General features: G+C 41.4%; 1 protein-coding gene across 5 annotated transcripts in view; it reads left to right on the plus strand.

Annotated features, from left to right (window-relative positions):
* Positions 1–26449, plus strand: part of PCGF6 (polycomb group ring finger 6) — a 62238-nt gene that overhangs the window by 7831 nt on the left and 27958 nt on the right. For 4 of the 5 annotated variants that reach the window (XR_010917819.1, XR_010917820.1, XM_067537134.1 and 1 more), the window contains exons 6-9: positions 1231–1339; positions 9714–9741; positions 13919–14017; positions 25513–25599. Coding sequence is in view for 3 of the 5 variants with exons in the window: in XM_067537134.1 (XP_067393235.1) it covers positions 1231–1339; positions 9714–9741; positions 13919–14017; positions 25513–25599 (323 nt within the window). In the remaining 2 variants the exon portion in view is untranslated. The remainder of the gene's footprint in view (positions 1–1230; positions 1340–9713; positions 9742–13918; positions 14018–25512; positions 25600–26449) is intronic. The other variant, XM_067537136.1, reaches the window with a different exon arrangement.

A 26449-nucleotide genomic window follows, 5' to 3' on the forward strand; every position in this document is an offset into this window, starting at 1 on the left:
ATGAAAAGAATGGGTAAAGTGCAAAGTGTCTTTTCATATACATCATTGATCTTGTGAAGATTTTAAAATAGAGGTATGAAACACCTAGAGGATCATGATATGGTAGGGTCTATCCAGCACAGCTTCTTCAAAGGAAAATTGTGTGTCACTAATCTATTGGAATTCTTTGACTATTTCAATAAAATTGTAGACCAAAAAACTGGAAGGCGTAATTTGCTTGGATTTGCAAAAGGCCTTTGACAAAGTGCCCCTCATGAGAGGCTACTAAAGAAAATAAGTAATCATGGTATGAGAGACAAAGTACTGTCCTGTCTCAGACATTGGCTAAGAGGAAGAAAGCAGAGGAGAAAATAGATGTTCGATTTTTATCATGACAATATGGATAACAAGGGTATCCAGAGTTGTTATACTAAAGAGCTTTGAAAGTGAGGGAAATCCTGTTTTGAGGCATAAGCCAACCTCCAGCTACTGGGGTTTACGAGGAAACTTTTCTGTAGGGATGATATTCCATAACTGCCTACTACAAGGTTTCTTCCTAAGTAGCTAGTTCTGGCCATTGCTGGAGATAGGATATTGAACAAGATAGATCATTGGTCTGATCAACTAAGGCAGTGCCTGTGAGAATGAACATAACTGAAAATATCTGAACAAACATACATGGTCTTCTGTGCTTCAAGATTTCCCAGTCAACCCCACCTCTGTGTGTTTTCATGGTTTCAAACTCTTTGAGGTAGGGGCTATCTTCATTTGTTGCGTGCTATGCAGCAATAAGCACATTGTTAGCACTCAACAAATCTAAATTGTTGTTGGATTTCAGCCTGTCCAATTGCACAATGCATATTTTGTCTAGAACCAGGAAAGATACATATGTGCTGTGCATATTTGTCTCATTAAGTATTAATTAAGATTAGAAATAACTTAAATTGTAAGGTAACTACATTATTAGATAAGATCTTTAAAGATGCTTTTAAAAGTTGAGAGTTCCATATGTAAATGACTTTCATGTCCCATTGTGACATAAGCCATTGTTTAGACTTCGTGAGACAGTTTGCTGAATGATAGGAAAATACCATTGTTGGCACACACATTGAGTATGTAGTCTGTAAGGAACTGAATTAATGACGGTCATAGGTTAGCTGTGTGGTCATTTATGCCTGATTTGTTTGGCTTGTATATCACATACATCAGCTGCTGAAGTGCACTGTATTTTTCATCACTTTGATTTCTTAGCTGTCCCACAGCCAGTCCCTGTGAGCAGAGGAAGACCTCGGAAAGTCTTGGGATCAGTGTTCCGAATTCCACCAGAACTTGATGTCTCACTGCTTTTGGAGTTCATTGGGTAAGTCAAATGAAGAGCTGCGGCATGTTGTGTAAAAATCTAAGAAACAGTGTAATAACTCACCGGTTCGCAAACTGTGTCCTGACCCCATCTTAATGGAGTTGCTAGGGCCAGCATTAGTCTCGCTGGGGCCCCAGGCGGAAGCTGAAACCCGAACACTTCAGCCCGAGATGTTGGGGCTCGGGTTCTGGGTCCCCCCTTAACAGCCCCTCATCCCCGCTCGGGGTCATGTAGTAATTTTTGTTGTCAGAAGAGGGTCATGGTGCAATGAAGTTTGAGAACCGCTAACTGTAATGGGAGGTGTTTTTTAAAGTGTCTGTCTGGAGTATTCTGTTAGCATTACTGGCCCTTGTGTTTCAAAGACTACGTTTCCTCTGTCTGGAATGGCACACAGAGTCTACTTTAACATACTATTGCGATGTCTCGGTTCTGTTTCAACAAACAATTTGTGGCCAGATGTTATTAAACAGACAGCGTTTTAAATGTTCAGATAGACTCATTTAAATGATCCATTCTTTAAAGAACACAAGCTTTTCAGTGCAGAGATTCTGCTAACTTATTTTTTTAAAACATTATTATTTTCTTCCATTTTTAGAGAAGATGGGTAGTTCCAGATAACTGAGTGAGGATGGGTCTCCCTTTCTCTCCCTCCCCCAAATGCTATGGTTGGTAGGACAGAAATGAACTCATGGTGATGCAGTGTTGCTACTTTGACCCTGGCCATTCTGGGACTTGTTCTCATAACGAAGGGACTATGACTGAAAGTCATTACGTGCCCTCTGCTTGCTACAAATGAATTGTATCCTAAAGATAAGTTACCAGGAAAGGAATCCAAAATGCAGACTGGCACTCCTAAGTTTCCGAGGGAACAAAGAAATGATACAGTATATACTGTGACCGTAGTGCTAATATTCTGGGCAGCACAAACCTAAAACAAGATACAGCACATAAAGATCAATGATCAGATTACAACAGTAGCATGGCGCCTCACTCAGATACTTGGTGTCTGGGGTCCTTCTCACGACTTGTCCTCCAGCAGGTCCCTGAGTTCAGCAGTATAGATTTACATGGCAGTCAGATATCCCCAGTTTAACATTCAAGCAGTGCATGCTTATAAGCACAATGTAATTTTAAGAGAATCTCTCCATAGGGCACAGGCTTACAAGCTTTGTGGCTTAAGGGCTGTTTTGCCAGCTTGCCAGGAACCTGAGGCCTACAAATAATTTGCCTATGCACGGCCAAACAAAGCAAATGGCAATTTGATAACTTAAGGAAAGCATTTTTTATTTTTAATATATCTGACCAAACCAAGCAGGGTGATGAAAGCTCCATTTCTCAATAATTATTATAGGTAGGGTGAGTAGCACTGCCTCTTCTTAAGGTTGCCTGACACTGTAAGACCTTGTTTTCAGTTGCTGATAACTTTGCCAGAGCTTAATCATTTGAGAGGAAATTTTACATGCCAGGTGTCTGCCTCAGGCTGAATTTATTTTTTTTAAAGTTCAACCAAACCAGTGCACCTGTTTCCGAGAACAAGGCTGGGGAAAATATGTTTTGCACATGTTACAGAAATTCTTGATACCTTGTATTTTTGAAGCTCTAGTGCCCTCGTGCATTGAAGCAGAACTTGAAATTTGGTGTTTGGATGGCCTGTGTGCTAGGGCTGTGCCTTTTGTTGTCCCTATGAAAAGACACCCAAATTAGGTCACATTATAAGCCTTTAATAAAACATAGCTCATGCATGCTGGATAGAGGCTTCTTAGATTGTTTTCAGCAGCTAAAATCTCCAAAGATTCCATCCTGCATCCACGAACAGCTCCAGTATGTGACCAGACCCAGCATGCATCCTTCCCGCAGAGCCAACTGGTTGTGCTGAAGTAGGCCAGGGCTATAGGGGTGAAGCAGACTTTCCCTGTAATGGCTGCTCCCAGCTGCTCAAAGCTGGAGTGGGGCCAGGCACAGATGCTGAGGGCAGGGAGTCTTTCTCTCCTGTGCTCACAATGACTTCTGTGTGGGCACTCAGACAGTGTGGACGAGGAAGCCGCCTGATACGAATGCGAAGGGGACGAGATGGACTCAGCTGAGGGAAAAGAATAGATCTTGACTGGAGTAGCGAGGAAAGAGAAGTTGGGACTGGGAGCCACAGGCAGGGCAAGGGAGACTGGGAATATATGGGTAAGATGACTGGGACTGGATGTCAGGGGAGGGATGCTATGGCTGGGAGCTAGAGAGGGAAAGGGATGGGCATTGGGAGCCAGTTGGTGGGCAAGGAGTGGAATACTGTGTTACAATGACTAGATGGGGGAGAATAGGACTGGTTGGGCACAAAGACTGGGACTAAGGACCAGGGGGAGGGAAGACAGAGCTGACAAGGAACTGGGGGTGAAAGGGAATAACTGGGACTGGCTGGGCAAAGAGACTGGGATAGATAACCAGGGAGGGAAGAGACTGGAACAAGGAGCCAGGAAGCGGGGGAAGGGAGGAATGCTTCTAAGATTGGATGAGGAGGCAATGGAGGAAGACTGGGAGCCAATGGTTGAGGAGGGAGAATCAGGTCAGACGAGCCAGGATGGGAGAACTGGGACTGACTGAGGGAAGGGGGAGTGACTGAGACTCAGACAGCAAACCCAGGAAGGGAGCATAGGATTGGCTGAGCAAGGTGACTGGGACTGGGATGAGAAGCCTAAAGACTGGAGACTGGGTCAAGGATCCAAAAGTGGGAAAGAGACAGCACCAGGGTAGGGACAGGTTGGAGGGAACAAGGCAAAAGGGGTAAAGTTTGGGGGAGGAACGAGCAGCAGCATCTGTGCCCCCTAGACACTCCCCTCCAAAGTCTGGAATGGATCCAAAGATTCCTGAGTCTCACCACTCTCCTGCTGTCAGCAAATATCTGGGAAATCCACTGGCAAAGTGTCCCATCCTCCTTCAGTGCTGGTCCACACAGAAGATGACAGTTTACTACTGCTGCCTGGTACTCTGTTAGCTCAAATGACTGAGAATTGTGCAGTGATTCTAAAGGATCCAACCCCGCTGATGAACCGTACGGGTGTCAGTATGACGACACATGATGGAATTTCTTTTATTTATTTATTTTAAGTCAAGGAAATTGCACACACAAAAACTACATTAAAAGTACATTATTACAGTTGCAAAGTAAAGCCCTGGAAAGTTAAGAAATGCCAGAGTTAAGGTTGCCTGGGTAAGCTTAATTTGGCTTCGCTGATGTCCCTGTATTTTGCATTTAATTACATAATCACATATTTTTTCCACAGGACCCCTGCATCATTCAGCACACAGGATGGACCATGATCTGGGGATGAATTAGTTGTGTAATGAATTAAGCACATGTGTAGGACCCTCTGCTTCATTTGTTGCAAGGTGTGTGGTGAATGAGACAGGGTACGTCAGCATAGGTTGAGTTTGAATATTTAATTTGTGGGGGCAAGTGGTAGAGAGGTTAGGGCGTCCCATGAGGGGATCATGACCGCCCCCCCCCCCCATCAGCGGCAGCACCCCGCAGGGAGGGTCTGCGGGCCTGTTTCCCGCTCTCCCCACTTCCCCATGAGGCTGGTGGGTGTGGCAGTAGTGGTGTACCGAGGGGCCATGCCCTTGGGTGCTGGCCTTGGGGGGAGGGCGCACCAGCCCGGCCCTCCTTAGAGGAATCGCCCCCCTCTCGCCCCGCTGACATTTCCGGCAGCTGCACCAACTCAGCCTGTGGTTCCCTAGTCGAGCCCAGCACAGGGCTGGAGGTGGAGAGGCCAGGTCGGTGCAACGGGATGTTGTGGGGGGAGCGTTTCCTCCTAGGAGGGCCTGGCCAGTGCCCCCTCCCCAGGCCAGTGCTGGGGGCATCGTCCCTCCCTCGATACACCACTGCGCCTTGGGCTGGGGAGCAGGCACTTGCAGCCAGGCAGGGGGGCTCTGCCAGCCGGAGGAGCAGTGGCATACCAAGGGAGGGGGCCATGCCCCCGGGCACGAGCCTGGGTGGGGTGCCAGCCGGGCCCTCCTCCTTAGAACCGCCTCCCCCGCTGACATCCCCACCACGCTGACCCAGCCCCTTCACCCCCACGCTGGGCTCGACTAGGGAACCACGGGCCGGGTCGGCGCACGTGGATGTCAGCAGGGGGTGACTCCTCCAAGGAGGGCCCAGCTGGCACCCCCGCTCTCCCAAGCTGGCTCTTGGGCATGGCCCCCTTCCTCAGTATGCCACTGTGGCTGGGACGCCTGGCGGGGGTGGGGGGGTAGCACCGAGTGGCGTGAAGAGCGGAGGTTAAAAAATCATAAATTTGGGGGGCATTGCCCCCCATACCTCCCTCAAACTCTGCCCATGTATTTCAGGAAGAGAAAGGACAGCATCACGGTTAAGGCAGTTAAATACTGCCCTTATGAACTGGATTCTATCTCTGCCAAAGACTTCCTCTATGAGGCTGTACAAGTCATTTAAACACATCTATTCACAGGCAGACACTAATTATTTGTTCCTTATTTTCTGGGTGCCTAACTCAAGCCCCTGGAGTCTGATTTGCAGAAGTGCTGAGCAGTCACAGCTGCAACAAAGTCAATGGGAGCTGTACTTTGAACATATGAAGGGCAACAGTATGCTAAATAATCTGAAAAATCAGGCCTGGGTGTCTCAAATTTAGTCTGCAGAAGAGAAGAATGAGGGGGGATTTGATAGCAGCCTTCAACTACCTGAAAGGGGGTTCCAGGGAGGATGGAGCTAGCCTGTTTTCAGTGGTGGCAGATGACAGAACAAGGAGCAACGGTCTCAAGTTGCAGTGGGGGAGGTCTAGGTTGGACATTAGGAAAAAGCTTTTCACTAGGAGGGTGGTGAAGCACTGGAATGGGTTACCTAGGGAGGTGGTGGAATCTCCATCTTTAGAGGTTTTTAAGCTGCGGCTTGACAAAACCCTTGCTGGGATTATTTAGCTGAGGTTAGTCCTGTTTTGAGCAGGGGGTTGGACTAGATGACCTCCTGAGGTCCCTTCCAACTCTGTGGTTCTAAATTGGGCCCCCAAAATTTGTGGATACATTTGATCTTGATCTCTGTGCCTCAGTTCCCATCTCTAAAATGGAGATGAAAACCCTCTATCTCATAGAAATGTTCTGAAAATAAATTAATGTTTGTGAAGCACTTGGATCTCATAGAAAAGCCCATGAGGAAATGAGAAATTCTGTCTTCAGAGCAGGATCCGAATATTTTATAATAAATAAGGGTTGGAGCCACATTGAACAAGGAGAAAACAATATATTGAATAGCTAATTAGTAAGTGAGCGCCAACAATTCTGTATGCTGAATGAGGCAGAAGTCCTGTGGGGAAAAATGGTATGTGATCACATACAAAGGACCGCATCATAATTCTTATATGTACAGACAATCTTAATTCTGGCCTCTCCTAGCTTTTGACTTTGCAAACTTAATAATGTTCCTTTAACTCATATTTTAACATGCTTCTCTACCATAATGAGTGTGATGTAAAAATATACATTCCACTAGCACAGTCCATGCAGGTTCCCATTGATTTCAGGCTCATTCTATTGCAATGAACTCAGCGGTTCCCAAACATTTTCCCTGAATGACCCCATTTTCCGATGTGTTGTTTCCCACTACCTCAGACGGCATGGAAGTTGCCATTTAAAAATGGTGTCCTTGATACAGTGTGACCTCAAACGCGCTGTACATGTAAGGTCACATTGCTTTACAAAATGGCGTCCTCTGGACTGCATGACCTCACACACATACGGTGCATGCGAGGTCATGCTGGATGAAGGGCGCTGTTTTGTAGAGCAAAATAGCATCCTCCGTGCGACGTGTCCTCGTGCATATGGTGCGTATGAGGTCACGCTGTGTGGAGGAGGCCATTTTATAAAATGGCATCCTCTGCACACTCAGGATTGCCGTCACCCCATCTGCTGATGAAGCACCCAAACTTGGGGTCACAACCCACAGTTTGGAACTGCTGCCTCAAATTGATAGAAGACATTGCTGTGTTATACCACAAGGTGGCAGAGACAACCTGCATAGAGAGTGAAGTGACAAATGGGTACATTTACGTTCTTTCCAGCTCAGATAGTTCATTGACAAATGTTCACATTTCTGAATATATTAAAATGGAATTGGTCATTTGCAACTTCTGAAAAACTGGAATTTTGTTTTAGCATAAAGTGTCCTTTAAAGGCAACATATCAATGCCACAATATTTTAAAGGAAAAATATAGTTTTAAGAAAATTACTAATGGTTAATGACTATATAGAAAGCTTCTTGACACTGGCCTTAACTGTAAAAATAATGTACAGTTTTGGTTAATTTTAATAGAGTAAATCTATTTAAATTAGCCTCTGTTTAAGGCTATGGCATTAATTTTTTTTTCTTTTATTCTCAGCAGGTGCATTTTTCTTTTATCAGTTCAAAAAGACCTTTGTCAGGCAATTTAGATTCCAAATCATGGGGGGGGGAGGGTGTGTGTGTGGGGGGAGGGGGGCTTGATTATTTATAAATCAATGTAATTGAATTTTTGTTTTTCCACTGGTTTGGTTTTGAGGCTTCCCTTCAAGTGTTTGTAATTCAAACTTTACAGTACTGTGCAGAAGTTCAGGACACAATGTGAAAACTGACCAGTTTGGTTTCATTGTCTATACTGAGTGAAGTACAAAAAGTGAATAAACAGCAAAAAGAGTGAAGACTTAAACTAAAATAGCAACAACAAAAACACTCTTTTGGGTGCAGTAATCTAAGGAGCTAGTAACTAAACAGCGTTTGTGGTTTATAATTTTTTTTAGGTAACTAATTTTTTTAACCTTTGCTCTGAGGCAGATGTTTAAGAATCGCAGATGTTGTAAAAAAAATGCTCTGCTTTCCTCTTCAAAATTTAAAATAAAAATAACTCGTCCAGAAGATGGAGGGCAAGTTTATGAAATCTGATAGAATAAAGAAAATTTAAAATGGATTGAGCTGGCCAGCAAGAGTTTTTTGCACTAAAAATTTGCTCCCGAATTACTTATATCATGTTCTCAGAGCACCTGAAATGGTTAAATATTTTCTGCAGCAGTGGAAATGGATCAGAGAGAGCCACTCCTGGAATGGAAATTGCTTATCGCTATCTTTTTTCCTTCTGATAATATTTTTTTTCAATCCCTTTTTAAATCATTCTGACTGTCCTCTCCTGTCCAATCTCAGACACACATACACACAATGAATAAAGTGAGGCATTCTGGAAGATAAAATTCTAGTCTGTGTGATAGGTCCCTACACCTAGGAAAAGGCAGCTCATCTTTTTAAAAATACATTTCAGCTGCTGATTGTAATACTGGTTTTATTCAGCTCTCTGTCACGTTGCCGGCACATATTGGAGATGGTGATACCTAAATATAGCAGTCTAAAGCTTCATACCAACACTTGGTCTGTGTAGGCATTGTGAAGATGTTTTTCTCTATTACGACTACATGATCTGTAGCAATTATAATGAATAATCATTCAGTAGGCAATCCTTGATTCTGCCTTTTTCCAAGACAAACTAAGCGTTGCATTATTTCACACGAACATCCTTAGTTGAAGCACAAATAATGAGAATTGAGGAAGTGGGCATTATTCATAGTGAAAGTATCATACTACTGTGCAGACATAGTCTCTGGGCCAGATGTTCAGCAGGTGTAAATCAGTGTCACTCCATTGAAGCCAGGGTAGCTCTTGATTTACACTAGCTGTGAATTTGGCGCTCTCTTTTTTTTATTGGGGGTGGGGAGGGTGGACCAATTCTTTTTGCTTTCTAAAGCGTTTGGTATCCTACATTCCTAGATAGCGTCTGCGCTAATCGCCCTATATGTACTCTGAAAGGTCAATGTTTAGTCCCAGGGATCTCTGCGATGGTGTTAGATGCTCTGTCAGCACTATTGAACCCTGTGCTTCGATACCAGTGATAAGCACTGGATAAATACCTAGAAAGCAGTATTTTTAATCTTTGGGAGACATCTTTGTTTTCTAGTGCTCAATGCTGGTTTTTGTTCCAAACCATACCTAAGAAAGTTAATGTTATATCCGATATAAGTGAGATTTGTGTGTGTTATTCTGAGTTATTTGTTTTGTTTTCACTTCAGAGCGGCAGATTTAAATACGAAAAAGCCATATAGGGTTTAATTTACCAGAATGCAATAGGGGAGGAAAAGGAACTACTATATAAATGCAATCTATTCGTATCTCATTTATTATTAGGAATTTAATTAAAAGGGAATACCTTATTTTTTTAAAAGAACAAGATATTTAGTGCACCAAAACTGTGTGTTATGATTGTGGTTTGTTTATACAGTAGCTTGAGGTTGCTAATAACCATGTCGCTTAGAGATATTATTGATTTTATTAACTTTTCTCTTGTCTTTCAGAGCTAACGAAGGCGCAGGGAATTTTAAGGTGTGGATGTGACTTGAATTTATTTTCCTATACATTTCACTTGGGAAATTTTGTATAACTTAAACCCAGTTTAATGTAGCTCATCCAGGTTTGCTTTGCACTAAAAGTACACCTTGAGAGACAATCTGGAATTTACCCAGTGCAGTATAAAGTAATATTGGATAACATTGCACTTTAAAATCCATCATTGCATGATGTCACAGGCTGTGGAGAGAAGAGAGACAACAAAGGCAGGAAAATAATATTTTAGTATGGGAGACTGGAAAATAATACTAAAACTAACTAGTCTTGTTTGTTGCTACAGGCTGGGAGATGAGTGCCCTTATTTTCAATGTCTGTGCCCAGAATATTTAGTGTTTTTGTTTTTGTTTTGTTGTTGTTTTTTGTTTTTTAAATCTCTGATTTGTTCTGGTAGAAGTAGTTTATAATGTGTTTGTGTATTTAGCAACCAACAGGTAGTAATCTTGAGTTCTGATGTATAAACCATATAAAGAAGATGGAAGGTACAAAGAAATACTTGTGCATATTTTCTAGGTAGCTAAACAGACTTCTCTGGTCAGTTGCCAGTTCACTCTTGCCTTGATCTCTTTGATAAAGGCTCTTCTGTGAATGGAGGTTATTGAACTGAAAAAGAAATACAGCTCTGCAGAATTGCAATATAGAGTCAACTAAAACTGCTCCTACTGTGTCAAATCAGTATAGTCTTACGTTGTGAATCTGTCCATCTCTTGCTGCCTTCTCCATTATTTGGTAGGCTGTAATTAAGGATGTGCTGAGTGTATCATTTCAGTATATAAATAAGTACCTTGAAAATAGGCTCTTTTCAGGCCAAGAAATAGATATAGCTTTAAATTAAAATGTAATGACTATGTATCTTTTATGGTAGCAGGATGTTAGGAATAAAAGGCTATCGAACAGCACAGAGTAGTAGGTTACAGATTATAAAAGAGAAACTAAAAATGGCTACATTAGCAATGAAATATGCAACCTTAATGTTTGAGAATGGGAGCAAACAGCATTTTAATAACATCTTTAATAAAACTTTCACATTCTTTATCCTTTTCCTCCTCTCTATTTTCAGCTGGGTTGATTCCTGCCCAGCCTGCAGGCACAAATCTGAATAGGTGCAGCTACTCACATTTGTTGTTGTTTATTAATCATTATGTTAGATCTTAGCAGCCAACTGAGAATGGGGCCTCACTGCACTAGGCAGACTTCCAATACAGAAATGAGATCTTCTCCATCCCAAAGAGCTTAACTGAGCCTGCAGTTGAATTGTGAATGCAGATTTTGTGATTGAGAAAGTAAATCTGCAGAGGGAAGGCCGCCTTCCTGAAAATATCTTCAGCCAAATTGCTTTCTTTACCTTGTTCTCTCCGTCTGTGATACTTTTTTTCCTCCTTTTTTGTTTCCTGCATTGTTTCTTTGTTTCTGCTCCTTACCTCTGTTTCACCTCCTTTCTCTTTGCATTGGATGGATCCCATCTCCCCATCAATTCTTTGCTCACCTTCGGGTTTGAAGAGGTGTACATGGTTTCACTGTAGATGTAACATTAGTTTTCAAATTTAGTTTAAAACAACTTAGCCATTTTACTAACACAGAGCAATTCTCTAGTACTGAAAAATGTCCCTATCAGATGTATATTTGTTCCTTGTAAGAAACACATTTGTATGGGGCAATAAAAAGTCTAAGACTTAGAAGGAAATAAAACCCATTTACTGAGGCTGACGTGCATAAACAATGATCACCTTCCATAAGGAGTTTTCCCTCATTTTCATATTATGTTTCTAAGCTATGCAGATGCCACTTCTTAGTGCCTGTAATGGCTCCAGAGGAAGCTGCTCAGGTGTAGGCGCTGAATACAGATTAACACTCACCTGACTTAAATGCATTTTATATTATTGATACATACTAACAACGTACATTATTGATGTTTTCAGAGATTATGCAAACCTCAGCTACATCTGTCACTCAGCCTCCTGAGCTGTATTTTCAGAGCCACATAGTATGTCATGATTTTTCTCTATCGTTACAATACGGTTTGTATTTCTTTAATAATGAAATTGGGGGGAAAATTAGGAGTCAAATCAAATTTGACCCAAGGTTAGGTTTCATAAAACAGTATATTACAAAACCTGAACACAACTGAAATGTTTCCATAAAATGGGTTTTTTAATTCCAGTGGAAAGTCTAGTAACAAATATTCTCCTGCAATGCTTTCATGAGGACCTTTCCGTGAAATTGACTAGAAACAAAAGAGAAAATGGTCAGTCTGTTTTCATTGTTTGACCTGAGAGAAACGGCAAAAGTAAATTGCATAGACAGTAATAGGTTTTGATTTTTAAAACACTTCCTATTTTAATAATCTAAGCTGGTGTTTGTGGCACAGATGTAAGGAAATAAAATTTTTTAACCTAATCAGACCCCTTTTAAGCCATAAATACTGTGTTCCAGTAGCTTTCTGATGGAAGTTCAGCTTTAACTCAGAAGTCTTCAGTTCTAGGTTCTGCCAGCCTTTACCCACCATGAGTAGTGCTGTATTCCACAAGCAGTCTCATTGATTACAGTGGGACTGTTAACAGACTAAGATATTACTTAACATGGATGAAGATCGCAGAATTGGACCTTGAATAATCTCTAAGAATCACCTTTTCGACCAGCCCTTGAATCGCTTTACTGGCTGTTTTTCTACATCACTTTCCACTTCCTTACTATATCATTATATGTCCCCATTTACTTCCCTGCTCTCCCTTCCTCCTCTTTTCTTTCCTTATGCTCTTTCTCCTGTCCCCTCATTATCTCCTTTCTCTCCTTTTCTCACTCTTGTTTTCATGCTTTTCTACTACTTCCAGCCATGCTAAATCTCCATGTTCAAATCACTCCTTCAGACCCACTTCTTGTGAAACCTCTCTATGTGGATTCCCTATTGGCACTGTCCCCTAGCCACCTTCCTTCTGCATGACTCTCTTGTGTATCTGAAGTAGATTGTGAGCGCCACAGGGCAGGGGACTTGTTTTTTTATGTGTTTGTAAAGAATGTGTATTTACTGTATTCTATAAATAATGCTCCCATTCGTGCTGCACCCCGAGCTCCAGTAGAATGGGTCAGCAGAGTAGTTCTGACTGTACACGTTGTTGTATGAACATAATAGTTATATTATCACAGGTAGAGTAAATATTTGTGTCTGTGACTTAAGTCAGAGTAGCTTGGCCCTTGGTGTTCATTGTACTCATTCTATTTGGAATATGGCCTAGCTCATAAATCACAGCTATCCATAATTTAATGTAAAAATCCAATTAATTAGGACAAAGGGAAATCCATCTATCATGTTGAGTGCTGCAGTCTGTTCTGTCTTTGTTCCTCTTCTCTGTATCCACCCAAATCATCAGGCAGCTGTTTAGCATTTTATCCGTGAAAGAGAAATCCTTTTAGAAAAAATCTACAAGAATCGCATAGTAAATGTCATGTTGTTACAGTCCTCACCATGGAAATGCTTGGGAATGACAATAGAAGCCTCCCAACCAGGCCCTTGCATTCCCTACTGTGACACATTCCATGTAAAATGGTCTGGGATTCAGTGAGTGCTAATCTAGCCACAGCAGAACGGAAACATCACTTATAAGGGCTAAAAAAGGATTCAGCTCTATAGGCTGGGAAATACCAAAGGGTATTATTTTTCTCAGTGTAGCTCTGAAGTGTGGCCTGAGCTTATGGGCATGACACATTTTATAAAACTTCCTTTTGTGCCTCTGGCAGGCAGCTCCTTTGCTCACAGATGAAAAAAAGTACTTAAAATACTGCATGATAGCATTTAATGTCTGTGCTATAGTAAATTATGTACAGCATCTTTGCTGCCCAGTAGCTAAAAAGAAAATTTGCGTGCAATTTGAAACTCTGTCCTGCTCTTGTTGACGTCAGTAAGGGTTTTTTTGGCCATTGATTTAGATAGGCGCAGGGTTGGACCCTGGGAATTTAGTCATTATTTTTGTATATAGTGCCTTTCGTCCCAAAGTGATCTAGAAACAGGGCAGAGAGGAGTCTAATTCAGCTATCTTCAGCTGTAGTTTGTGGGGTCTTTGAGTGGGGGTTGGGTTTGGGCTGGAGGAATCCTCTGTAGAGAACTCTGGGTAGGACCACTCAGCATTCTTAAGTCGCTTACCGTCTGCTCTTTCTGCAGCCATTGGAAAAGAAGTTTGTGCGCGTTTCAGGAGAGGCCACAATTGGACACGTGGAAAAATTCCTCCGAAGAAAAATGGATCTTGACCCTGCTTGTCAGGTATACTACAAGAGAGGCAGACAGCCCGCATTAGGGTGAAGACTTTTTTTCTTAATATTTCAAGTGAGTGATGTATTTGATGGCTGCTGGTTCACTCTGATCATTGCAGTGTGTGTCCTCCAAACAAGGCACTTCTGTTGCCCTGTAGGGTATGTTCACACTGCATCTGGGAGTGAGGCTCCCAGCCTGGGTCTTACAGACTTGTTAGCTGGGCTTTCACTAGCATGCTAAAAATCTCTATGTAGATGTTGCAGCTTGGCCTGGAACTTTGGGCTCTCAAGCCTGCGCGACTACCTTACAGCTGTTTTTGTAGTGCTCTAATGCAAGCCTGTCAACTCAGGCCGGGAGGCTCGCGCTCAGATTCCGTGTAGACATACCTTTAGAGGGCAGAGCCATAGTATTAATTTAATCCAATAAGCAAACTCCTAAAAGTTGTGATTCAGTGTGCGTACCAGAGGATCATATGAGATATAACTTTCCCACGCAACGGCATCATCTTTAAAATTTTCTTACAGTATTATTTGTATATCACTTTAATACTACATAGTGCTTCACAATAGGTGGCGTATGTTCAACCAAAGCTCAAAGACATTACAAACAAAAGGCTCAGATAGGTAGGAGGGAGTGTGAGAGGATATGACAGCAGAGGTATAGGCAGGAGTGGGATTTAGGTGAATGTGGCAAGGCTGAACTGAATGTTGAAGGAGGCTCAGAAGATGCGAATGTGGTGAGGGAAGAGGTGATTTTGGAGGGATGGAATGGAATAAAAGGGTGGGTGGGTCTGTCTGTCTGTCAGTGTCAGTAGTACAAATAGAGAAACACCCAAAGTTGATGCACAAGGATTTAAATACCCATTTCTCCTGGAAGTCAATGGGACTCTCACCACTAAAAGCCCATGCAACTTTTAGCAAATGATTCCAAATGTTCAGTTGAGGAGACTGCAGGAGTTTCAAAATGCATAAAGGATATGTCCAGCTGATGACCGGTAACTGGAAAATCCAGCTGCTGTTGATAAAAATAGGCAAATAGCAGAAATGGAGTAATGGTCTTGGAGTTGTGTTTGCTTGTCTTATACATCTATTTTTCCCCTTTTTTAAGGCAATAAAGTGTGACTGTTTGTTTTTTCCAGCACTGAATCTATTCATGCTGCTTACTGTCCCATGGTAACAGTGCAAATTGGATATAAATTATTCATCATCTTGCAGAAACAAAATAGTTGCATTTACTGATTCCCTCTCAGTAAAAATATATGTAGCTTCCCGTTATAGGCAGTGCTGTTTTGGAATCCTAAGTAAATAACGTTTTCTTAGATGTGAAATTAGGAAGAAGCCACAATTCAATTCAGATATATATAGGGCTTTAAAAAAAAAAAAAAAAAAAAAAAAAGTACCATGTTTGGGTCCTACTATTCAGACGTGCTGAGCACCCACAACTCCAATGGAAGCTTCAGGTGCTCAGCTTTGAAAACCAGGCCGATGCTAGTTTACAGACTTGCTTCAAATTCTGCCAACCTAAAATTCTTTTGTAGAGTTTAATATGTTATTTTTCCACTTTCGGTGTCCCAAACTGGTCTGTGGCGTTATCCGCTGTAAAATAGATGCTGTGTTTCACCCCAGAGTTAGTTGCATTTCAGTAGTGAGCAAGCTGATTTCTGTAAACACTATTAGCTAACTGTTCATCAATTGGACTCAGCCACTGTGCAATAAGTAAAGCATTTGAAAGGGCTAACAAAATACCCCTTACATGGCATGTCAGGGAATCTGATTTCCGGTCACAGTTCCTTAGCCTCATAGGAAGTGGCATGTAGAAAGTGCTCCTCTAAGGGAAGGAACTCCTACAGCCTGTTGAAGCAACATCATTCCCTCCCACTCTGACTAGCGTGGAGGTGTTGTTCCCGGGCTCCAGAAAGATCTGCGTACAGCCTTTTCCTTTGTAGAGTTGTTGCCTTCAAAGGTGAGAAGAAATGGGCAGCATGTGCACGTACCATCCCCACAGTAAGGAAAGCTCTTCCCATTTGAGAAAACTGATGCATTTATTCCAAAGGCCTTAAAATGGTTTTGCTGCTGTTAAAGAGTTTCATGCTTGTATAAATGGACAGGTTAGATGATGATTATTTATTCATAACTTATTAGTGCAATAAATACTCATATTCATTGCCAGAATGTAGAAATGGTTCACTTCCTGTCCCAGAGAGCTTACAGTCTAAAAAGCATGTAACTCAGACTTCTGCGTCCTGGCCAGCATTCAGTGTCCTGGCCTCTCTGCAGAACAGTTTTCAACGTTCAAGCTGGTGTGTGAGCTATTTGAGTGTTTGTCCATATGCCTGCTGCTCTAGCATTAGCTCATTGCTTTGGGATATCCTAAAGGCGTGTCACATTGGTGTCTGAGAACAGGTATCAAACGCAGCTTCTTACTTTAACTGCTATGGGTCAGTAGAGAGGAACGCTCATTTCTAATGATGTGGGGTCTGCACTCTTTATAATGCTCTGAAGTGAGTTATGACCAAACTCTCTTGAAATAGGAGTTGTACTGTGTTGGCCCTATTCATACCAACAGGACCATAGAGTTCAATACCATTTGAAGCATGGCACTATGGCGAACTGATTTTGATACCCATTGTCAGACACTGATAAAATGGTGTGTGCATGTAGCATAAGTGTGAAAGATGCTCTGTGAAATCAGATTCTATCCTAGTTCATCCACCTTAGTAACGTGGCTGAGTAAACAACTTCCCCACCCTGCTTTCAGGAGCAAGAGGGATATGTGCATTCTGTTCTCCTGTAAGGAAACCAGAGTCTTAATGTTTTATGCAGCCAACTGTCAATTAATGTTGACTAGTGCATTGTAATAGCTTTGAGAGTCGTCTTATGCTGCTCTCCTGCTGTGAAAATATAGCCCTCTTGCACTGTTTCCTTACTGGGATGGTGACCTGCGGATTTTTGAAATGACAGTCTGCCTAATTGAGTTTTCTCTGCTAACAGTGGCTATATGGGATTATAATCAGCTTTTCCATAATGGGAGGGGCAGATGCGTTGCTCTGGTTCTAACCCAACCCTGTTTGCAGTGTGGAAGTGTTACTTGTGTTTCATTGAAGGGCCTGTCATTTTCTAAGCATTTTAGAACAGCCATTCTGATACACACTGTACCTGAGGAAAACACTGCTCACGACTGAAATCTCTTGCATTCAAATGTTTGCCTGCATTCACTTGAGATGCTGCCATGTGTCCTGTATATTGTAACTGCAATATAATGAAGTCATGTGGCTTCACACTTGTATAATGATGGTGTTCTTTTAGTCTCTCCATGCTGTTCTATGTATCTTTCAGTAAGGGCAGTTGCAGTAACAGTGTGACCAGCAGAAACATGTACTAAGGACAATGCCTTGTGCCTTTGTACCCTTCAGCATAGGAGTCTCTGGGAACCTTAATTTGGTTTCATTTTATGGAAACTCACTAAGCTGTCGCTACAGCAGTGTCATGTACCTGCTTTTGTCCTAAAGAATTATATTCAGAGGGTTGTAGGGTTTTCTGTTTTTTGAGGTTTTTTTAAGTGCTGGTGATGTGACTTTTTAAAAGTAATTCCTCCTCTCTTTCAGAGCACCGACACTGCTTCATTTAGAAAATAATTAAACAAAATAATGGCTCTAGCCTTGTTTCAGAGGGACTGGAGGTCAGGACTCTGGGTTCTGTTCCCAGTTCTGCCACCATCTGTGTGATATTCAGCAAGTCACGTCACCTTTGTGCCTCAGTTTCCTCATCTGCACTTTTCAAAGCATGGAAAGATCCTGTTTCAACGCCTTAATATAAAATAATACTTTGCATGTATGTGCTGCCTTTATCAGAATTTCTCCATGTTTTGACAAAGGTCCATTTTGGTATCTTCATTTCTAAAGATGGGGAAAGTCGTTGCACATGCTGGTGAAGTGACTTGTTCATTATCACTAAGGTTAAGATTTTGTCATGGTTATTTTTAGGTAGTCAGGGACAGGTCACGGGCAATAAACAAAAATTCACAGAAGCCTGTGACCTGTCTGTGACCTTTTACTAAAAATAACCAGGGCAGGGAGAGGGAGCTGACCTCTTGAGGGGAGCTGGGGGACTGACAGCTCCAGGAGGCCACCAGCAGCTGACAGTTCTAAGGAGCCCCCGCCACCCTGAGACACGGGGCTGAAGAAGAAAATGTCACAGAGGTCTCTAAAAGTCACGTAATCCATGACCTCCGTCACAAAATCTTATCCTTAGTTATCACACACCAAGTCGAGCAGTTTTGGGAACTTAAATTAGAGTCCTGACTCTCAGTCCCTTCCTTTATTTATCAGATCATGCTCTGTCCCACTTACATAGCATCACAAAATATCTCTGAGTGGCCATTTTCAGGGAAATAGACAAAAGGTCTTAAAATGAGAGTTAAAGAGGTAAAGTGATTTGATGGCTTGGAGATGAAGAGAGGAGTTCCGGATAAATATGGTACTGTAATTAGAAGTCTGACACACCCTTTTTCAACAGGCACAGGCCCGAGTGCAGAAAATCATGGAAAAGAGAGCAACGGAAGACCAAGGCTAGAGTTTTTGGAGGCAATTTCTAGGCCAGTAGATGTAAACTTTGGAAAACCAGGAAGGCAAATTTGAAATGGCCTCAATGATAATAAGCCGTTGAAAATGACACAGATTGGCTAGGGTTGATACACTCCTGCTTCATGAAATGAAAATGTAATCAAAACATGAGGAAAGTGAGATTGATGTTGACTGCTTGGAGCATAAAGATATTTAATTCTAATGCTGCGGATGAGTGGGAGAGAAAGAAAAATGGTTCACTCCTTCCACTGTAATATCTGCAATTCTTGGACAGCAGCTCTGCTTCATGTTGTACATATGGTAAGCCATGCTTGTATTGCGTGGTGGCTGGTCTGAATACTCCTGTTGGGAGAAAACATGATTTAGTGGAAGTATTGATTAAATTTGGAGCAGGCTCTCTGCATCCACATCTGTGGGGACAGAACAAGGTCAAGTGTATGTCTTCTCTGCTATTTTAGTCAATGTCATTTACCGAGGTATAGGAGACTGTTGTACCATACTTGTGCTTGAATATATTCCCTTTCTGTCTGATGAAGGTCAGTGGGAAAGTACTAGATCCATTGTTGTAGGGAAATGTTAACATCTCTTAGAGCAGACAGCTTTATTGCTTTGAAGGAAGCATTTAATGTAGCCCTTTCACAAGAAACTATCGCTTGACGTTGATCTGGTACTGAAAGCGTGTAATATTGTTCTGTAAAACTCTTAAGACCCCAAATCTATAGTGACTTCTAGAGCATACTTAGACATAGATGAAAATGGTTCTGGTTCCATAAGGGAAAAGAGGAGAGTTAGGCGTTTTGGACAAACGAAGCAGAGTATAGAATATGTTGTTCAAATGTGTAAATACATCTGAAAGCTGTCCCTGACTAGTGCAGCACACCAGGGGCATAAATGTCGAGCTGTCATCTTCTTGGTACAGTATGCCGAACTGAAGCTGGCTGTCTATTGGCAAAGATCAATGGACAGATGGATCATGTCTTACTTTAATTTCCCATCATGGATAATAGAACATAGATTGTAAAAGTAAATTAAAGAAAGGTTGAATATAAATCAGCGTAGACAGATGTCTTTGGGAAAATAAGATACAAAGCCATGTGAAGGAGATTTTAAACCTACAAATGCAAGAGTGGTATGCCTGTCTTTCATTGGTTTGCCATCTAGAATTTTAGCAGTGGATTGAGAAATTGTAACAGTGCACTCCATCTTTCTGGCAGACCTTCTTGGAGAGTATTAAAAGAGTAATAGTTATTAATTATTACTTTGATAAAGGCATGAAAGTGTTTAGTGTGTCTGCTTTGTTGGATTTCTAAATTTATAATTCAGTGTTCCACATTTATTTACCAATGAGACAGGACTGAAATATTGACTCTGAGCATCTTTTCCTATCACAATTTTAAATTTATCCTCTCTGAGGTTTTCTCTTAATGTATCTTGCTAATTTTTTATAATTTAAAAAAATCCAAGCCTATTTAATCATTCTCCTGCAAGCTTCAAAAACACTTAAGGAATTTCTTGTTTTTTTTAATTTCTTTCACTCGTCAGTCCCTCTCAGCCCTCCTGATTTCCATCTTACATTTCGCCTACCATAGTTTGTGCTTCTTTTTGTTGGCTTTATTTGGGCTGCATTTCTGTTTTCTAGGGTTTGTCTACACTGCAATTAAAAACCCGGGGCTGGCCCATACCAGCTGACTTGAGCTCTCGGGGTTTGGGCAGGAGCCCGGGCTCTGGGATCACCTTGTATTTTGCTATGATGTTGGGAGCTCTGTGTGGCTCAAAAACATGTCTCTCACCAACAGAACTTGGTCCAATAAAAGATATTACCTCACCCACCTTCTCTCTGTTATGCTGAGGTCCTCTTGCTTTGCTAAACTTTCTACTTCACCTATCTTTGCTTTTAAACATCAGTCACTGGTTCACTGATATTGGAGTTTTTATTTTTAGTACGTTGGCCATATGCCTATTTTAATGTAATTCCTTTAAAGCCTGACGCTTTGTTATTCTTCCAGAATGTACCTTTGAAATGATGAAACCTCAAAAAACAACCAGAAATAGCTCATCGCTATATAAAAATGTCACCAGCCTGAAATCCCTTATCTTGGACCCTACCTGGGCTAGAGGCAAGTGCTGGGTCCTGTTGGGAAGCTGGAGATCTCCCTTTTCCAAAGCTTTCCAGTAACAAGGCCAAAATACACTGACCTTTACAACTTACCACTTTTATGTGTAGAAAACTGTGGCTGTCACAGAGGTGAATCTGGCTTTACCTGGGCCTCAGGAAAGTGTGATTGGGAGGGGAAAAGAAAAAACCTCTCTTTATATATTATATGTCCTGTGTGTCTCTCCCCCAACATATCGATTTATTCTTAGTCTATTTGTTGAGACTTTTTAATAAGAATGTCAATTATGGTGAATTTTCTGACCTGATAGCCCAATTCAGTTCCTAATGTGCAACTCCTCTCAAGTAAGCTGCTAAATGATTATCAGATGGTAAGCACTTTTGATTATTAGCCAGCTGGGTCATAACTGAACCAATGACCAAGAGGTGAAAGGTTCTGTATCCCATTTCCAGTCTCCCAAACTGCTGATTATCCATAAAACTGTTTGACCAGATTTCTTCATGTGTGCAATATTTGCTAATCTTTGACCTTCATCCAATGACATCCTAGCTGACTGGGGGGACTTGAGGTTAATGGAATTGTTTAAATGAGAAAGCACCTGCTAAGACGTGTGAAGGAAAAGACAAAAATCTAAAGAACAATTTTGAGTTTAAAAAAAACAACCCTCTTGGAGTCTCTGAGGGAGGATTTCAGAATATTTGCTGAGCTTTTTTATTTGTTTGCTTCTGGAGTTTAGTTCAAGTTCCCTAGTCATCTGAAAGGTTAAGACTTTATTTTTATCTATCACTTGGGCTGACAGCCTGTTTATTACTTCTGTTGATGCTTTGTTTTGACCTTAGTGCATTGAGGAATGACTAGTTTATCTGCACGCACATATTTCTAGTTATGAGGTGCCTCTTGAATATTCAGCTTTATCTAATTAGAGCTTGTTTTTCCACTGAAGTTTGAATAATTTTTAGAGGCTTTAACACTTACTAGCAATTCCAAGCATTCTACTTTTCAGAGACTGTTTTTAGATTATGTTGAATATCTAAAGCATTTTTATCTAAGGTATTTATCTAAGGTAAACGGCCTTGGTATCTAATTTATGACTGTAATTTTGCTTTACCTAACAATAGAGTGGGAACATAAGTCCCTCATTTTAAAACTAGTTACTATTATATGCTATTTCCAGTGGGATCATCCAATGGCAGCATTATCCTTTCTTGCCAAAGGTGGTGGAACAAGTCACCTGATAACAAAGAGGAGACCAGCAGCAAAGCTGATTTGAGTGTATAAATGTGGTTTATGGGATAGAAATGTTCCATAATCAGATGTTTTTCTGAAAGCATGCATGTAAATAGCTCCCTTTGGGGAGTAATTGGAAGTCTGTGCACATACAGTGTATTTGCTGATGCAGTCTCTATAATTATGCCACTCTTCGTCTCAGAGATAGTTATATGTGGTGTATCGTAAGATCATAATGACAATAGTTGAAATTAAATGTAAGGTTTTAGTCAGCTATTTGAATAATCAATTCATATATCACTATTGCTTTGATCTGGCAATCAAATCCATACCTCCTAGCCATCCACATATCACAAGCTAAACCTCTGGTGCTTTTTATTTTGTGTTCATCTTATCCTCTCCTGAAGAACTGCACTTACACAGAATCACTCAGTTGAGTTCTAACATTAACGGGGCCAAATTCAGCCCTGGCATGACTGCATCGATTTTGGTGCATTGTATCAGAATCTCTCAAATTTTTTTCTTCATCTTAAACAATAGGGCGTTAGTTTGTATTTGTCAGTTATTGTGACTTTCAAAAAAGTAGCTTTTGTAGGCAAAAAAAATCCCATCTAATGAAAATAAGTAAGTATAATAGAAAGGCTGCTTTTGTTAATCACTCACGCTAAAGGAGAGTTATTGAGGTTATCAACAGCAATTTCCTTTTCATGAAAGGCCCAACTAATTATAGTCACTGCTGTCTCATGAGCTTAGTACTAATTGGCTCCAATTTTACCAGTTAGTCAAGTCTAAAGTGTGAAGTAGATTTATAGCACTTGTGTTAATGATGGCTCTTTTTTCATCTATAATATATTAATTTTCTTGTGGCACAAGGACTTCTGTGGAACACAGGGCTGCAGTAGACTTGCACCTATACCGCACATGCTTATGGAACAAGATTTTGGGAATAAATTGTGATGGCCTGTTTCATTCTTGCACAAGTGGAATAAATCCTAGGGCAGCAATTCACAGGGAGCACGTTGGGGCCTGGTGCTGAAACGGTGGAATTAGGCATTTGGTCTTCAGAGCACTCCAAGGAGGTGGATGTGAAAACAGCTTCGCAATAGTTTATTAAAAGCCCCTGATTCGTCAATGATTATCATCTGAATCTGCAGGAGCAGGGTCAACATCAGGGTGTTTCCAGGGGGTATGCTTGGTTATTTCCAAACAAATGGTCACTTTCATTTATTTTAAGATTGCCAAGACTTGCCCTCTTGTCTACTTAAGTCCTTTCGGGGAACAAATTGCTGTATTTTTCCTATTGTATAAAGACCAACATTTTCAGCGATCTATTTATATGGTTTTTCTCCACCACCACCCCTAGTTAAGATGCAGCTAGTCCTGTGTTAGGTCTTTATCCTGCTTCTGTTGAAAGCAATGGCAGGATTCCCAGTGACTTTAGTGGGAGCCGGATTGGGCTCTTAATGCCTTATCCAGTTTAAAAAAAAAAAAAAAAAGTTAGGGTAGTAATCCAAAAGTAGTTACCAGTGCATGTCTTCAGAAAAAATGGCAAAGAATAAGTTTGCTTCTGTTCTGGAATAATAGTAAGCTATTTGGAGTCTGCTGGTAGTTAATTTGGGAATGGAGGAGGGATAATTGTGCAGAAACAGACTATAAATAGAAAAATAAAGGTGATTATTTGGAGTCCATGTATTTGATCTGTTTAATGTATCAATTAGATGTGGGTAATTTAAAAAAAAATCCTAGATCAGTATCAGAATTAATAATTTATCAAGATTATTTTAATGTCCAGATTAATTTTTGCCCACTGGCTTCCTTCTCGATGTTAAAAGAAGTAGTAATACTTAGTGGTTTGCAAGCTCAAAGTACTTTACAGCCTGTACTTAAAACTTTCAATCCCAGATGAGGTGGCAAAGTATTTTTAATTATCCATATTTTACAGATGAGGAAATGGAAGCACCTAAAGAGGTTAAGAAATGTGGCCATCCGTTTGCTGTTGGCCCTGGGACATGGAGGGCCTAGAACTCATGCGTTCCTGGATCCCAGAGCCATGCTCAGCCCTTTAGACAGGGGCACAATTCTTCATCTTTGCTCTAATTATTGATCTTTGATTGCTGATATGGACTTAAAAAAAGAAATAACCCAGCAAGTATGAAACAAAAATCCAGACTAGTTGCATAGTTACAGCACTGAAAACAATTTAGTTTTGTCCTGCTGCAGCAGCTCTATGTGCATACAAGAACAGCTATAATGATATTACAGTACACTCCCAGATCACTGACATGACAAAGCTCAAACCTGTACACACAGAGAAAGCTGCAGAACATCTCTCTTTGCCCAGCCTTTGTCAATTGATCAAACTGAAATCCAAGCAGCTAACTTATAGGCGCGATCTCCCATCATTCTTCTATCTAAAACTTGCAGACAGTGGGGGAATGTAGTGTCCGTGCTGAAACATCAATGTCCTAATTTAAAGTGTGCCCTGGTATCACCTGATAAATATCTATAGCAGTAGTTTTGTGAAAAATAAATTCAATTGAATTGTGAAAATAAGGCAAGCTGCTCAAAATGACTGTTTAAAACACTCTCTTCCTTCTCCACTCTTCACATGTGGTTTTTTCCAAGTGGTTGCTTTTGTGGAAAGTTGCTTAAAAGAAGTGAACAGCCTGGCTAATTTGCCTCCTGCAGAACTGCAGATGTCACTGGCTTAGTTCTGCTGCAGTAGAGGTTGCTGCCTGGAATTGCTGAGCGTGCCCTTCATTCACTTGCATTACTGAAGAATTGATTGGTTTTTGAGTGGGGGTTGTGTAAGGTGCTTGCTGAGAACAGCGTGCAGTGAACTACCCCTCACATGTTCTGTTGGCTTCAAACCATTTCTTCTGAAAAGGAACACTGTCCTCTGAAGCAGAAACATTTTGTCCATGTTGGGGTATGGTATCTCATCTGTTGTTGCCTGTGGCACAGAGAATTTACTCCTTTATTATTTGTGTTACTGTAGCACATAGGAGCCTCAGTCATGGACCAGAACCCCATTGTACAAAGTGTTGTACAAACCCAGAACAAGACAGTTCTTGCTCCACAGAGCTTACTTTTCTGGAGCTGTTGGATGATGCTGGGAATGGAAAGTAACTGGCCCCCATTTTTAGTACCAGTGGCCTATGTAAAGTGAGTTTGTGGATCTCAGTAGAGATCCCAGTGAGTCCATGTCACGGCTGGCACTAAAAAGCCCCATTCATTCTTTTTCACCAGAGGGGTCGAGTAGTGAATGGGGTACAAACAATCAACTACCTTCTAGAAGTGGCTCCTCTAGGTCAGAACTGAGGCCCATTGTCAGGGCAGTATAAGAAAACTTGCATTGCTGCTGCTTATGTTATGTCTGTTTGATGAACAAAGGCTGAAAGGACGTTAGTCTCCAGGCCAGTTAACCAAACACCTCTTGCAATCACTAGATTCACTTTATTCACATAGGTTCCAAGTCTCAGGTGCTCAGATACAACATGGATGAGTAAGTTATAAAAACCCAGATAGTTTCTCAGGCAAGGGAGAGGATGCACTTTTGACTCGCTTACATTTGTTCGCAGGTGGACATAATATGTGGCGATCATCTGCTGGAACACTACCAGACGCTGAGGGAAATCCGCCGAGCTATAGGAGACAGTGCTGTGCAGGTAAGGGTGGTGGCTATACTGGGTCATAAAATGCACTTTCTGAAAGACTTCTCCGTTTAAAACAAGCCAAAGAGCAGCCAGGTCTGCTGGAAACGCTTTCACACACTGGTATTCTGCTCCTCCAAGACATCACCACTTCATGCTGTTATGAGATCCTGTCACATTCAATTTAGACCAGATACATTAGCCATTAGTGCTTTGATTATTGTTCTTGTTACTGAGCTGCAAGCCATGTGTTTTGAGTTTTCGATGGTTCACTGGAGTTCTGGATATGAGCGTTGTTTCCTTTCTGAAATGAGTTGGTGCAATAATCACAATAAATTAAACCAAACCTTTCTCCATTAGTATTGCATCCCCCTCCGCCCCTGGGAATCTGTAACTCAGCAAGGTATCAAAAGACAGAAGCAACCCAACACGACTAGCCGTGTGAATGCATGGGGGAGACAACTTGCATATAAAACCCCATAGCAAAAGATATAGAGTAATAAATGCCAGCAGTATGCCTGTTACAGATGCTACAGCTCCTGAGGGGAAGGGAAAATGTGCAGACAGCTCTCCTGTTGATAACTTACTGACTGTATTGCTGCCTGCTTGTTACAAAGTACTATATTTGGAACATAATTAGTCTTACTGCCAATGGCCACCATGCAGTGTTGAGGGGCACAGGGGTTTTATGTTGAGGTTTAGTGACTCTCTTTAAGGTCACGGATTTATAGAACTGAGTTTGACAGTGTTCAGAGTGACAGCATTCAGCTGTAGAGCTGGGGGACCTATTTCTTACCCTGCTGCTGCTAGCCTACTCACCACATCTTACTGTGCGCACTGTACCGAGAGAAAAAGCTCTTTTGTA

The sequence above is a fragment of the Emydura macquarii genome, unplaced genomic scaffold, assembly GCF_026122565.2.
Source record: "Emydura macquarii macquarii isolate MOO-44397 ecotype Brisbane River unplaced genomic scaffold, CSIRO-AGI_Emac_v2 contig_3692, whole genome shotgun sequence".
In the NCBI taxonomy this organism is placed as follows: Eukaryota; Metazoa; Chordata; order Testudines; family Chelidae; genus Emydura; species Emydura macquarii.